This window comes from Parasteatoda tepidariorum, chromosome 5, assembly GCF_982258835.1.
Source record: "Parasteatoda tepidariorum strain Cologne lab strain chromosome 5, Ptep-v5.0, whole genome shotgun sequence".
Taxonomy (NCBI): Eukaryota; Metazoa; Arthropoda; class Arachnida; order Araneae; family Theridiidae; genus Parasteatoda; species Parasteatoda tepidariorum.
Genome location: NC_141759.1, coordinates 34,755,305 through 34,770,486, shown reverse-complemented (window position 1 = coordinate 34,770,486; position 15,182 = coordinate 34,755,305). Strand labels below are relative to the sequence as shown.

Genomic DNA, 15,182 nt, shown 5'->3' with positions numbered 1-15,182 from the left:
ATAGAATCAGTTCTTATTTGCAATAAAAAAATGCTATGTCTAATCTTGAGCATTTAATTTTTGGCACTGCTGCCTTATATTTATCATTAATTTATCAAACTCAATATTGTGTAAAATCAACTGCGCTTGAAATTTGTAAAGTTACAAAATAATCAAATTCTGAGGTAGATTAAAATGGTTCTTATATAAATATTAACTTTGGACAGATAGAAGTCAATTGTTGCTGAATCATCTACATTTATTAAAGAAAAGTTGTGTGATTTTTTGCCCCTCATAAAACTACTGAAAACAATAGAAATACTGCAGAATACTGAAAATAGTCATGAAACTTTTTATTATAAAACAATGTTTCACATGATATTTCTTATAACCTTATTCAAAACTTATTTAACTAGGTATATTTGCACTTAAAAATTTTCCTGGTTTAGGTCTAGATTGCTGTACAGACTTTCACAAACAAGCATTCCCTTTTTTTTCTTATCAATTTGCCATCAAGTAGGAATTGCCCTCTTTAGATAAATTGGTGCTCCCCAATATCAAGAATCACTAGTGACCTTCTTTTTTTTATTAATTGTTTTAGATCATCTTTTTTGTTTTGTTTTTTTACATCAGACATATTTTGTAGCTTCATTTGATTTTGTTAACCAAATTAATTATTATTATAAATTTCTTTTTATCTTGATTTTGCCACAATATAGCTCTTGTTCTGATGACATAAAACTGTATGTTTATTTAGTTTTGCTTTTTTTGTTGTTTAATTTAATTTTATGTATTTTAATTCAGATTAGTTGCTTAAAATTAATGGTACAGAAAGTATTTCAAGTTTACTTCTCCCACCTGGTATAATTAGAATGATTAATTATAATAATTATTAATTTCTATTAAATTAATTGTAAATATGTCGATAATAAGTAAGATAAAAATATTACAATGATTTTAACCATCATATAAGCAGTACTGGACCCAATAAGTGACATACCGCTTATATGTTGACTTTGTTTACACTGAAAGTTAATTTAAAGAAGTGCTGAATATTACTTATTTATGTTGTGTAAATTAAGTATATTTTATTTTACAAAGGTCGTTGAACACACGACTCAATTTTGAGTTTACGACTACCAATGTTCATCTCCCTAACTTTGTAATTTTAACCCAATTCAGAACACAAGGAATTAAGAGAAATTTTCCTTGGTAGAAGACTTTTTGATGGAACCGCATTTGCGTTACAGGTAGCGAAAAAATACAAGGATCTCCCAGGGTTAGCCTGTTGGTAGGTGGAACTCTAATCCATAATCCGCTGCCGCTGAGGATATTTTACATCAGCTCTGTGGTTAGTGCAAGCCGGGTGCGGAATTCATATCGACTGGCCATCATTGGGATTCGAACCCGGTTCATCTCATTGGAAGACGAATGTTTTATCCCCTGAGACACCATTTCTACATATTAAATACATTGTGAAAAACTAGTGCGCATTCTAAATATTGGAAATTTCTGTTTAGGAAAGTTGCATTGAAGATGGAGGAGAAAAACTGAGAACTGATTTGGATTTATTGGATTATAACCAACAGTGTGTAGTTCTTCAACAAAAAAATGGCTTTGTAAGGTTGCAATCAAGTTTTTTAAAAAAGTGAAATATTATTTTTATATTTTTAAACCAAACTAAATTTCCTTTTTTTTTCCGAGATTTGTTTTTATTCTTGTGCCAGACATAGTTTCTAACTCTGTTTTATTTTATTGCATTAAACTATGACTTTATTATCATTTATTTGAATGCTTGAAAGCTAATTTGATTAAACAATAGATTCAACCAAGATTTCGCTTAGCAACTTAATTTTCCAGAATAACGAATTTTGTGAGAAATAATGAACTCAATTCTTTCTTAACTTCTTCTTTGCTTTGTAAATATATGTATAAAACAAAGAAAAAAACATTTTTCTAAAAAGCGCTTTAGAAATTAGGAAAATCAATTCATCCTCTAGTGATAGAAAATCTCTGGGACTATATTATGTTTTATTTTCTTAAGACAAATATTTCTAAATTGTATTCTCCCTTATATGTAATTGTATTCTCCCTTATATATGTGTGCACACAACATTAATTTATTTTTAAACACATGTGATTTAATTTATTTATAACTTCAATACGTTATTTCAGTTCCTAAAAATCGATTTTCAATTTAACTTAATATTTGTTAATCTTTCTATGTATGCGAAAAAGTGTTAAGCACTTAGACAAATTTGTTCATTATTTACCCTCACTATAACACTAAGCAATTTTTCATTATTTTTATTAAATAATATGGAAAATAACCAGTTTGTAGCTGAGAAAAGACGTGATGTTAAATATTGAAAATTCTAGGACAAACCTTTTAAGAGTTAAATGATTGTTATTAACCTATTTAACTTTTTGAATCTAACTTTGACTTGTACTTATTTACATATAACTAAAAACTCTTATGAATTTGTGTTTTATGTTTTAAAATTTATTTTCAAATATTTAATTAAACATTAAGGCAGATTTTTCATCATTTAGTCACGTAAAAAAAATATATTTAAATTATTGACCTGAATGAAGTTATCTTATTATGAAAGCAATCATAAAATTTATAATTACTTATGTATTTAACATCAAGTCTTCTCTTGTATTGTCAATTTTAAAACAAATAAATAAATTTCGTTCATTCATAAACATTTTTCTATTTTGTGGATTAAAAGAGGTTATTTAATTTTATGCAGGTTCCTAAATGTGTTGCATTGAATTGTAAAACTTCATCATCTTTAAACTTGCTTTTTAATGGAACTATGGTTGACTGTGACTATAGTAATAAAGTAAATATAGTTTACTTTGCTATTGCTCAATTCTTAGGATATATTTATTATTGATTTCATTGTATGTAATAAAATAATAAACAATATTGTCCAAGATTCGTTTAAAGATCCCATTATTCAAAAACTACCTGTTGATTTCTATAGAATTATACTACAAATTCTGTAACACTGTAGCAATGTAAAATTTTATTATAAACTAAGTAATTGATTGTGACTAAGCACTGATTTTAACTGGAAACTGTATTTTTGCCCTATTACTTAATATGATTATGTGTATTAAGTAGTCATTGGCGTGCAGGGCAGGGATAAAGGCGAGCATACACTCCTGTGACCCAATTAATGACTAATTACACTACAATTTAATATTCAGTACTAGATAAGCATTTTTTTTTCTTCAGGAAATTAAGTTTTTTAGGTATATACTTGGTTAAGTCAAAAAAAAATTTTATGAATAAAAAAAACTATTGTCAATAATGAAGTTTTTGGTCATTACAATTTGAATATTTTTTTTTTTCATTTATGAATATTTGTTGAAAATCATAAATTTGTACAGAAGAATAACTTCGCTATACATTAACAGAAAAATGAATTTAAAGTAAAGATTAAATTTTTGTGATTGTATTTTTTTTCCATTAACTAAATTAGGTTTTTTTTTACCCCCTGTAGAGATCATGTCTTATGTTCCTTTTTTCAGGGGTCTAATCAAGAAGTTTGCCTTAGGCATCCACACATCATCCATATGCCATTGTGTGTAGTAGAATTGATATAAATGAAGAGTTTTTGTAACTGGAGAAATTTTATCAAAATCTCAAAGGGAAATAAAAAATTTTACTGAAAATCTGAGAAATAACCCTAAATGAAACGCTAAATGACTATCTACCAATCCTCTTCATGCCAACTAACACATAGGATCTCAAGTTTCTTTTGCAAGTGCCCTCATGGTGCATAGCATTTTTAAAAAGTGCTTAAAGGTGCTTATTTTCGATTTTCGTTTTTAAAAGCCCTTAAAGGTACTTTTTTCATTCGGTATTTTTAAAAAGTGTTTAATTTTCCATTTTCGAATTCCATTCATTTTCCATTGCATACGGTCGGTCGGTAGCGTATAAAAGCACTAATCGTTTTACATGTTTGATTAAATACTTGTGAGTCCACATGTGCGACTACTGAGCCGAGTTCGGTGAGATTCTTGCTCTCTCATGTGCAACTCTGCTGCATTTTGCAAGATAGTGATCTATTTTCAGTAATATATTTAATTATAAAATAATTTACAGCAAACTTTATTTTTATTCACTATAAATTTAGTAATGAGGATCAAAATATTTCTTCCTGTTATAAATATTCATCAATTTACGTATTTTGCTTGTATTGACTCCAGTCTGTACTTCGTCTTATCAAATACCTTAAAAATAAGTAAGTAACGGATAGTGAATTTTAAAAAAAAAAAGTGTTCAGCTAAAAAAAGTAAGAAATTGTTCTCTGCTTCAAACTTACCTAAAAGGTTTTAAAATAAGGCATACTTTATTAAAATTGAAGTTTTTTTTAATATTGTGCGATAATTATTTTTTCTAATAAGTCAAATTAATATAAAAATGTTCAAAGCTTTCAAATTTAAGTTTATTTTGAGTAGTTTAAGTTTTTTAATACATAGAAAAAAAATTTGCGAATTACCTCAAGTTTCTTCCATTGTTTTTAATTTGCATTTCAGATAAATAATTATGCAATATAAAGTTTTATTTTTATTAAAAAGTGTTGATATTTTAGATTCTCAGGCAATTCTAAAAGATGAAAGTATCGGAGTCAGAATCCGCATGATAGTTATTAGTTATGCATTTGAATTTTTCGATATTATTTTCTTGTGCGTTCAAAAATTTTCAGCTTGATTTTATTTGTTTTTTAAATTTAAGAATAAAAAATTAATTTATTGATCTGTCAAATATTTTTATTTTATTGGAGCTATTTTAGTAAACTTTCTTGGTTTTAAGTACATGCAAACCTTGTTTAATTGATGTTTTGTTTTCCTTTTACATTATTTCCTTGTAGACTCTAACAAATGTCTCTTTGAACTGCCCAGCGGACCTTTCATTTTGCATTACTGAGGGAATTGAAGTTGCTAACACATTTTGTGAGTTTAGTAAGGATAAATTGGGTGAGTTTCTATGTGTATAATAAACTTTCTCAGCGTATGGTGAACATGTAATAATACATATCTGGAATTCAATAGAAACTTCCCTACCAACTTCATTGAACCTATATTCACGAATTTTAGCTCAATAATAGTCCTGTTAGAATTGTCTTATTCTCCCAAAATTTTACAGTGCTTTTTACACACCAATATCACCCCTATAAAGAATTGTCAAAGTCACTCAATATTTTATTCAGCCAATACAGAGCCTCTGTAGGCCGATATTAGTTTGATATAGGACTAATATTAAAAAATCTAGGCATCCTAATATTGTTCCAACTGTGAATGTTCATATAGGGCCCCTTATTGAGCCAATTTTGAGTGCAACTGCGGCCAAAGTAAAATTGTTGCTCGGGTTAATAATATTAATAAATAAAAATGAAATAATAAGTAAATAGTTTGAATACCTTTCAGGGTTAAAATGTAGTACATAGTGATTAAAACAATATTACTTTTCATTTTATTCTATTGGTACTTAAAAATAAGGTACTTAATATAATAATATAATAGTTAAATATTGGTACTTAATAATAATTTCAAATCGATGTGTGCCTGCTAATCTGAGAAGCAAAGGAGGTCAGTGCACAATGCTGACTACATTACCTCTGTCAAGCCATTGGTGGAAAGGAAGGTTGGCAAAACTCAGGATTTTTTTTTTTTTTTTTTTTTTTTTTTGCATTTACCAATCAAAGCTCTAATAAAATGTATTAATAATGCTTGATATTAAATAAAAATATAATTGATAAAATAATGAATTCTTCCTACTAAAATGGTTAAAATTATTTAATTACTTCAAACTAACATCTGAATAAATAAAATTTTAGTGATTTTTAATAAAGCTCAGCACCTTAATGTATTGTATTTAAATTTCATTATTCCTGTATGCTAACTTTATACGTAAGAAGTATTAAAAGTACTTATATTTAAATAAACTTTAAAATTGGTAATGATTAAAATACGTTAATTATGCAGCAAATTATTTAATGTACAACTATCAAAAAATTATAATTTAGTTTTAAGGTGTTGTGCTATTTTTATTCACATTTCTTTTTTTCTTCTTTATTTATTAGTCTATTTTGAACCTCAAATAATAATTGACATACCCTTTTATTATTTCTTCTAGATAAATGCTAATTTTCAATGATGAAATCATACTTAAAAAATTCAAAACCTTAAGAATATACTTATAAATTATATTGTATACTGAATATTTTTGACTTAATGCTATAAAAAATCAATTGATTGATATCAATGATTTTTTTTAAAAAAGTAAAGTAATTTAAATTATGATTTGCATCAAGTGATTTAAATTGTAAAATGTTCAAATTTAACAAATCGCCCACCATGCAAGGTCAGTGATGCATTTTTAGTTGACAAAAAACCTGTCGCATACATTCACCCCAGGTTTATTGGGCAATTTGGTTTGGAAATTTTGGACCACCCCTCCCTACATCCCAGACATTGCGCTGAATGATTTTCATCTTTTCTGATATTTAAAAATCATTTTGGCGACAATCACTGCAACGATGACGAATACGTGAAAACAGCCTTGACCTCTTGGTTAAGGGAGTAGGGGACAAGTGCTTTTGAAGAGGGCATTCTAAATCTAGTTGTAAGGTATGATAAGTGCTTAAACAAACTTGGCACATATGCTGAAAAAAAGAGAAACGTATGTAGAATCTGAAAATAAATTTGCTTCTTCAAATTTTTTTTTTGTTTGGTTTTTATTTTCAATGGGCCTTTACTTAAAAAACAACCCTCATATTTAATATTTATTAATGTCTATATTCGTAAATATTTATTTAAAGCTATTCAATTGTAACTATTTATTCATGTCTAATCCTAGAGTTGTTTTTTTTTTTTTTTACATTGCAGCTGTATCTCTTCAGATTTTCTTCATTACACCATCAGCTTATGATTTATCAAATGTTAGCATTTCTAAACAGTTTGAGATTCAAACTGTCCAAACAATTGCTTCCAAAATTGGTGTTCCTGTAAGTTACATTACAAGTTCATCTCTACATGTTTACAAATCAGTCTATTTGGAATTTACTGTTTGTCCTCCTCGAGATGCCAATGAAACTGCTCTAGAATTAATTGTCACAAAAATGCAAGAATTTCTCAAAAATTCCACTTTTGCTACTATTTTTAAGGACAATGCAGATTTACCAGTTGCTGCTACTGATATAAGGTGAGCCAAACTAAAAATTTCAAATCATATTTTGTGTACAAGACAGAGTATCAACATTACACATAGATTTTATTTTTGTTATTGATGCAGTTGCAAAAACTTTGGTAGCAATATAGACACTTCTACAAAAATAATGATAAAAAAAGTCAGCAAAAAGAAAAAAACTTGATTTCATGAAAATTTTAATTTTAAAATTTCTACTCTCTGAGTGATGCCTTAAATTTCTGTAATATTTCCTACTTTAATGAGAAATATGTTTTATTTTCACATTGGAACAATTTAGAAAATATTAATATAAAATAATATATTATATTACCCCTATTTGTGTTTTCTTTAAATATTTTACACAGTTTTTTATTTTCATTTTAAAAATATTTTTTAAATCTTATTATATTTTACCACCAAAAAAAATTAGATTACGCTAAAATTGCTCACAGAAATAGGTGTAAAGATAGAAATCTCAGATTGATTCCTCAAATTGATTTCAAAATTTTAATGACCTGAAATTTCATTATTAAATGTTTATGTTAAAATTTCATTGACTTAATAATAGTAAAAGCGACAGGGATAAGTTTTAGTATCCTTAGTCATTGGACGTATGGGGCATCCCTCCAAAATTGGATGTATGGGGCCCTTGCCCTTTTTGCCCTTCCCTGCTCTACTTGCCATTGTGATCCTCTTGTGAGCATGCTGTTGAAGGAAATGGAATACCTGTATTTGTATTTGTGTGTTTTTTTTTAATGAAATTAAAGTTGGTTTTTCATTTTAGTGTTAATTCAAGATCTGATGAGGGAATCAGTGATTCTGAAGGCTTCCAGGCACTAATCATTGTGCCTATAACTTGTGGAATCTTTGCATTGGCAACATTAATTGCCTCCCTTATGAGATATGTAATTATGCAAAGTTATAGACCTAAACGACAAACTATAGAAAGACAAGAACTTAATGAAATTTCTCCAATTTCCACATGACAAAAGCACATTTTATAATTTAAAGAATTTTTGTTAAGATTATATGATGAATATTCAGATATTTTTTTATATCTGAAACGGTGCCAATAATTTTGTACTCAGTCTATTTATCTAAAATATTGAATACATATACACACGTATAACATGTTAAAATAATGTCTCAAATGGCATTGCTTTTCTCATGTATGTATTGCAATATTTTTCACGTTAAATACTTTATTTTGTGTACATTAACTTAGTTAAGTGTCTATAATTACTTTTAAGCAAATCATATTTTTAAAATGTAATAAAGTATTAGTTATTTTCATATCTTCGTAGTATTATAATTTATAAACAGACGTATAAAAATAAAGTACACAATAGCTATGTCCTGATTTTTATGCCTTGGACTTCATTTTAAATCTAAATTTTTGTATCAATGTAAATAATCGATATTTAATACTTACTAATAACATATATTTATTCTTAATAAAAGTGAAAAATACTATTGTATTTTAAATTTTGTAATTCACTATTTTAGATTTTTTTCCTTCTTTTTTTTTTGTATTTTAAGTATTTTTTTTATGTTTCATTTTAGTGTTTTTTATTTCATTTTAGAATTGTGCAATATTAAAAAATTTTATGCATGTGCTCTGATAAAAACCTTCTTAGCAATTGAAAAGTGGTTACTTTGTTATTATTTTATATTTTCTATACTTTCCACTGTAGGGCCAAATCAATAGTCGCCACTTGCTGATTAAATATAACAAATTGCCATTAAAAAATTCTCAACCAGGATAGCCACTATTTTCCTTGAAAATGCACCTTGTATGCAGTTTATAATTTAGTAAATTTGGAATTAGTGTAAATATTTTGTAATATTCTAAAAATGGCTTTATTTCAAGGTTGTTTCTTAAAATTGTTCTTCATTTAAAAAATGCATTCAAAAGAATACCTTTCAATCAATCAATACCTTCAAATCAATAGTCGCCACTTGCTGATTAAATATAACAAATTGCCATTAAAAAATTCTCAACCAGGATAGCCACTATTTTCCTTGAAAATGCACCTTGTATGCAGTTTATAATTTAGTAAATTTGGAATTAGTGTAAATATTTTGTAATATTCTAAAAATGGCTTTATTTCAAGGTTGTTTCTTAAAATTGTTCTTCATTTAAAAAATGCATTCAAAAGAATACCTTTCAATCAATCAATACCTTCAAATCAATAGTCGCCACTTGCTGATTAAATATAACAAATTGCCATTAAAAAATTCTCAACCAGGATAGCCACTATTTTCCTTGAAAATGCACCTTGTATGCAGTTTATAATTTAGTAAATTTGGAATTAGTGTAAATATTTTGTAATATTCTAAAAATGGCTTTATTTCAAGGTTGTTTCTTAAAATTGTTCTTCATTTAAAAAATGCATTCAAAAGAATACCTTTCCATACCCTCCAACTGCTACGGAATTTCCGTAGTTTCAGAAATCTTCTTTTCAGACGGTAGAAAAATTAATTTTAGCGTAACATGTCCACCATTACTTATAAAAGCGCAGGCCATATGGCTAGATTCTTAAGTTCTGATAAAAGTTTTATGAGAGATCCATTTGCTTTAAAAATTTCTACTTTGGTTCGCTACCACTAGAAAGAATTATTTTCAATATCTTCATATGTTGGAGGGTATGCCTTTCAATCAATCAATACCTTCAAATCAATAGTCGCCACTTGCTGATTAAATATAACAAATTGCCATTAAAAAATTCTCAACCAGGATAGCCACTATTTTCCTTGAAAATGCACCTTGTATGCAGTTTATAATTTAGTAAATTTGGAATTAGTGTAAATATTTTGTAATATTCTAAAAATGGCTTTATTTCAAGGTTGTTTCTTGAAATTGTTCTTCATTTAAAAAATGCATTCAAAAGAATACCTTTCCTTAATAATAATAAACAGCTTTTCACTTAATTTATGAAAAAAATTGCATCATGTTTTAAAAAGTGCCCACCATTAAAATTGCTACAACTTACCAGTTGCAAAATTTCCTAATTTTACCTTATATTTTCTACTTTATTTTTTTCGCTGAGCAAAGATTTTCTACCTAAATTTCCTTTTGACAATGTTCGCTGCACAAATTCATTAACTTCACTTTTTGAAATACAATTATATTTATAGCTCAAAGCACATAACACATTTGTGGTTGTGAATATCTGAAAATCAAGGTGGAAAACTGTTTATGCCCGTGAATACTGATTCAGAGAAAAACAAATTTCAGGGTTTGTGAATTTTTCAGAAGACACATTTCATTCTGTTGTAATCGTAAAAAAAAATAAGAATATGCATTAATGTTGAAGGCATTTATTTACTTTCCCTTAAAGTTTCAAAACAAAATTTACAATTGTGGACATTGAAAAAAAAAACATTGAAAAATTGTGTTTGGCAAGAACTATATTTCCCTCAAAATTCCTCCCCAATCATTACTCCCTCTCTCATATTCCCACTGCACTGTGCTTTTTTTTTATTCTCCTTGTCTATGTGTAAATAGTAACTGTTTTTACCCTGCGCGGCCCATCTTCATTGTATAATAACTTTTAAGGTGAATCGATTTTCCACATTATTGATTCCACATTATCGATTTTCCACATTATTATTCCACATTTTCAAAACTTACTAGTCCTCAAAAGGCAACAAATGATGATCCAATCGTCCTTTTAGGGGAAAATGGGCAAAATCAGTTCTTCTTCGTCATTATTATTTAAATTTTTGATGAAAAGTTCTAAGTAGGAAAATTTAGATTTTTGTACCATTTTCAATTTATTTTACTTAATTTATATCACTTACGTTTTTTAGATAAAAGATAATAAAAAGAAAAGTTTGTATAGCTTATAAAATGTAAACAGTAGAAATAAGGAAGTGTGCCTGTATTTAATAGCAAACAATTTACAATGGAGGAATCAATTTCCATGATGGGCATCTAAGAGCATGTTGTGACTTTATAATAAAAATTTACTTAATACACAAAAGTGGAGACTTTTGTAGATTAAAAATGTAAATCACCTAGTCTGAAAACGAGTCCTTGCTGTAAGAAATCCACTAAAGATAAATGGAAGTTTTCAAACTCATTAATTAAAAAAATTGGAGTAAAAAAAGTTTATTCAAAAATATTATGCTTAATTCACAAATAATTGTGAAATATTTGCTATTAAATCTTATGAAAGCTACGCATAAACTTCTTTTATTGACTACCAAAGAGCATTAATCCTATTTTAGACGAACTTTCAGAAAAAAATACAGAACATAAAATTTCCTTTTTACATTTTTTAAATTAATCATTGGTCTCAAAATTGCTAACTTGATATACTTGAATTTTAATAATGTCATGCAATTGGGTGTTTGCATTTTAAGAAAATCACGGATATTCACACTTGTGACTTATTACATGCAGCTTGCTAATCAATTATAAACAAAATAACGTGTTAAAATTTAACTAAGTATATAGTTGAAGAATTGAAATCTTTGTGTAGGAATATAGAATGTGTCGCTTAAGAGAATAGACACTTGACGGGCTTGGCTTACTCGAAATAGAATGAAAAGAGCAGTTGCTAACATGAACAAATTCCACGTTTCAACAACCTATCAGGATCAGATGACCCATTTAGCAATTACGATTGTATAAACCATATAGTCAAAGATTTGTTCATTTATGAATATCTTTTCTTAAATAAAAGAATTTATTTTATCTAAAAAAAAAAAAAGATTTAATTTTTTAGGCAATTTAAAAACATAATAGTTTAAAAAACTTGTTCTCGCTTAGCTTTTTCGGTGGAAGGGATATTTTTACATGCCAACAGAAACCTGTTTAGGGAGTTTTTTGCGGGAAAATATTTTTCACAAATACTGTTCTCATTCGCAATCATATCCAGTGAGAATGGTCGTTGGTCACAAATGGTCGGTCCAGTGGTTAAAGAATCGGACCGGAGTTCGATCTTCGATTCCACTAATTCGCGAAATCAAAGACCTATAGGGGGCGTTGTTATTTAAGACGAATGACTGCTGGCAAAATAACAGGATCATCACTTGCGCTGAAGATTTCTTCCGTGTAGCATGGTAACGTTCCTTCCTTATTGGCGATCGAAATGGGCTGCAGGTGGCGTAGAGAACTCTTTTCCTATGGCAACACTTCACATGCTTTCCCCATTAGCCTGTGGAAAGTCATAGAGGAAGGAAGTACGTTAGTTTCTCTCTTGATTTTCATATAGATTAAAATCTTTTAACTTGAAAAACTATATGGAACTGAAAACTACATTAAACATAGTTCTAAAGAAAAGTATCACGGAAATTTTTAAAAATATTTTTATTAAGTAAAAAGGAAAAATATTAAGAAACTAAGGCTAAAGGCATGAAACCGGTGTCTCCCCAGATGGCGTATTCGAGTGTTGCGATCGCGTATTGTATCTCATTAAATTTTAAAAGGAAAAATACTTGATATTCTTTCTTATGCAAGCGAACCCGAAATGGAATTGCTTTTTTTTAGAGAAGGAACATCCAAACACATCGGAAAAATATTTGTAAATCAACAGAAAATAAATATGTATCTTCTTATTAGAGTTAAAACCTAATGCTTGCAAAAGCGTTCGACAAAATTTAATGATCTAATGCAGTGGTTCTTAACCTTTTTAAGCCGCGACCCAAATTTGAGAAATATGTTCATGTCGCGACCCAAATTTGAGAAATATGTTCATGTCGCGACCCAAAAAAAAAAAACTTTTCTCATTGCTTTATTTTAGATCGTATTTTTAAAAAATCTTCAATCCTACGATGAGGATTTTTTTTAACTTACAAATTTTTTATTTATTTTTTTAATAATAAAGATAAACAAAAGTACTTTTCGATCCAAGGAAAATTTAATTAATAATCAAGTGTTTTTAATAATTTTTATTGACCAAATTAAAATATATTTATAACTTTTTGAAAATAATTGACATTTTAACTTATTCCTAAAAAAAAAAAAGAAATATCAATACATATGTTAAGTCTTTTAAATTTTAAATGCAAGTCATACAGTTTTAATGAGAACCTTGTGCTTGAATAGATTTTGAAAGATCTTCAAAACTCGGTTGAATGCTTGTCAAGGAGCAACTTATATCTATTTCAGGATTTAACTTGTTCCGGTAATTGTTTTTGATTGCACACAGAGCCGAAAAACTAGCCTCACACATATATGTTGTTGAAAAGGGCAATAATACTTTTAGGGCTTCTTTAACAATTATTGGCTTTTCGGTTTTTAATTTTAACCAGAAAGCACATAAAGATTCAGTGTTTTTGTAGAAATTGTATCGAAGTGCTTGGCCACTTTGTATTTCTATTAATTGTTCTTGAAATTGATTAATATTAACAAATTCCTCATTCCTCATTAAGCATAGGCTGAGTAAGCCACAATGACTTCTTCTAGGAGGTGTTGGTATTACTTATGATTTGGTGTATTACTAACTTCTTTGGTTCAACTCAGCGCGACCCAAGAAATATGCTTCGCGACCCAATTTTGGGTCGCGACCCATAGGTTAAGAACCGCTGATCTAATGGATGGTGTTTTCAATAGAAATGTAAACAATCTCGAACTCGGGACCTACTCTAGTTCCGGTTAAAAAGTTTGCAGCTGCTTACTACATGTTATTCTGATAGGCGATGTTTTCAAACGGATAATTTTATTTTCAATAAAAGAAATAAATTAGATAATTTCTGAGCTCAAATCTGCCATATATGGCATTTTATAAGATATTAATGTTAATATGTGATTCTGGTGAGTTTGAAGTGAAAATTTGTTTTAGTTTTTTACAGATATATTGTTAAAAAAAGTGACATGGTTGCTAGATTTTGAATAACTCGCTTTTTTGGCAGTCTTGATATGGCCTCTTTCTATAAGTTTATTACTGTTTGTTCGTGTTGTAAGCTGTGCACCATCTTACGTTAGTGTTAACACTTTTAGCATTGTAAACACAAGTAATAAGTAATCAAATACATTGTTTGCGAGAATCTCAAAACACAGTGATGCCAAATGGCTTTAAAATACAACGGAAACAGTAACCCGGAAATTTAGGCGGTACCGAGCTAGCAGCGTTCCCTAGTGTAGAAAACACCATCCATATGAAAGGTCTATTTAAACTTTATATTCAATACTTTTCTGAATCATATTACTTCAATCATTAAAATATGCAAAAAGCATACAGAAACACATAATGTTGAAACATTTAATTTTGCAAAAAAGCTTTTTTGACAATTTTTATCAAACAATTTGAAGCTTCACGAAAAAAATCAGTACTTATAAACTAAAAAACCTAAAATAAAGAAAGCCCACGATTAAAAAAAAAAAATTCAAAAAGCTCCTTATATTGGACAAAAATTTTATATTGTTTTTGTCTTAAAGTTTTTAATTAGACGTAGAAAATCATTCTATAGAGAATTATCATCTAATTAGATAAAAATTATGTATAAGTAAATTTTTCATTGTCATATAAATCATAACACTTACCTGCTTAATAAATCTGAAGAATTCCAAATTGAAAATTTTATTCTCAAATTACATATACATTAATCATCATATCTTCATTAATTTAAGATGACATACCACACAATAAAATTTTATAATTGTAAGATCTGGATGTGAATTTCAATAATTTAAAAGCAATGAGCTTATTTAATTTAAAAACCAGAAGAGCTGAATTCCAGTTGAAATTACGCATTAAAAATTAAAAAATATTTGCCAAGAAAACGATAAAAATTTATCGTATTATATAGATACAAAAAGATAAACTATTCTATAAAGAAGAATATTCTATGACTATTACAGTTCTTCATGTTCTGAAGTCACATTTATTCATTAGAATGAAGTAAGCAATACGGAATGAAATAACCTCCCTTTAATTTATAAAGAATTTGAGGACAGAACAAATGTATTTTACCTTAATACACACATCTTTAAGAGTATACCATCCCGTAATCGGAAGTTATCAGTTAAAAGTTGATTGATAATGCA

General features: G+C 28.0%; 1 protein-coding gene across 6 annotated transcripts in view; it reads left to right on the top strand.

The window, feature by feature from the left end:
• LOC107445061 (ciliated left-right organizer metallopeptidase) overlaps positions 1-8,671 on the top strand; it is a 30,195-nt gene extending 21,524 nt beyond the window's left edge. For 4 of the 6 annotated variants that reach the window (XM_016059378.4, XM_016059379.4, XM_043045511.3 and 1 more), the window contains exons 13-17: positions 1,500-1,598; positions 2,736-2,828; positions 4,869-4,974; positions 6,886-7,201; positions 7,971-8,671. In XM_016059378.4, the coding sequence (XP_015914864.1) occupies positions 1,500-1,598; positions 2,736-2,828; positions 4,869-4,974; positions 6,886-7,201; positions 7,971-8,172 (816 nt within the window). In that variant the 3' untranslated portion in view covers positions 8,173-8,671. The remainder of the gene's footprint in view (positions 1-1,499; positions 1,599-2,735; positions 2,829-4,868; positions 4,975-6,885; positions 7,202-7,970) is intronic. The other 2 variants (XM_016059380.4, XM_071184847.2) reach the window with 1 other exon arrangement.
• Positions 8,672-15,182: the final 6,511 nt, after the last annotated feature.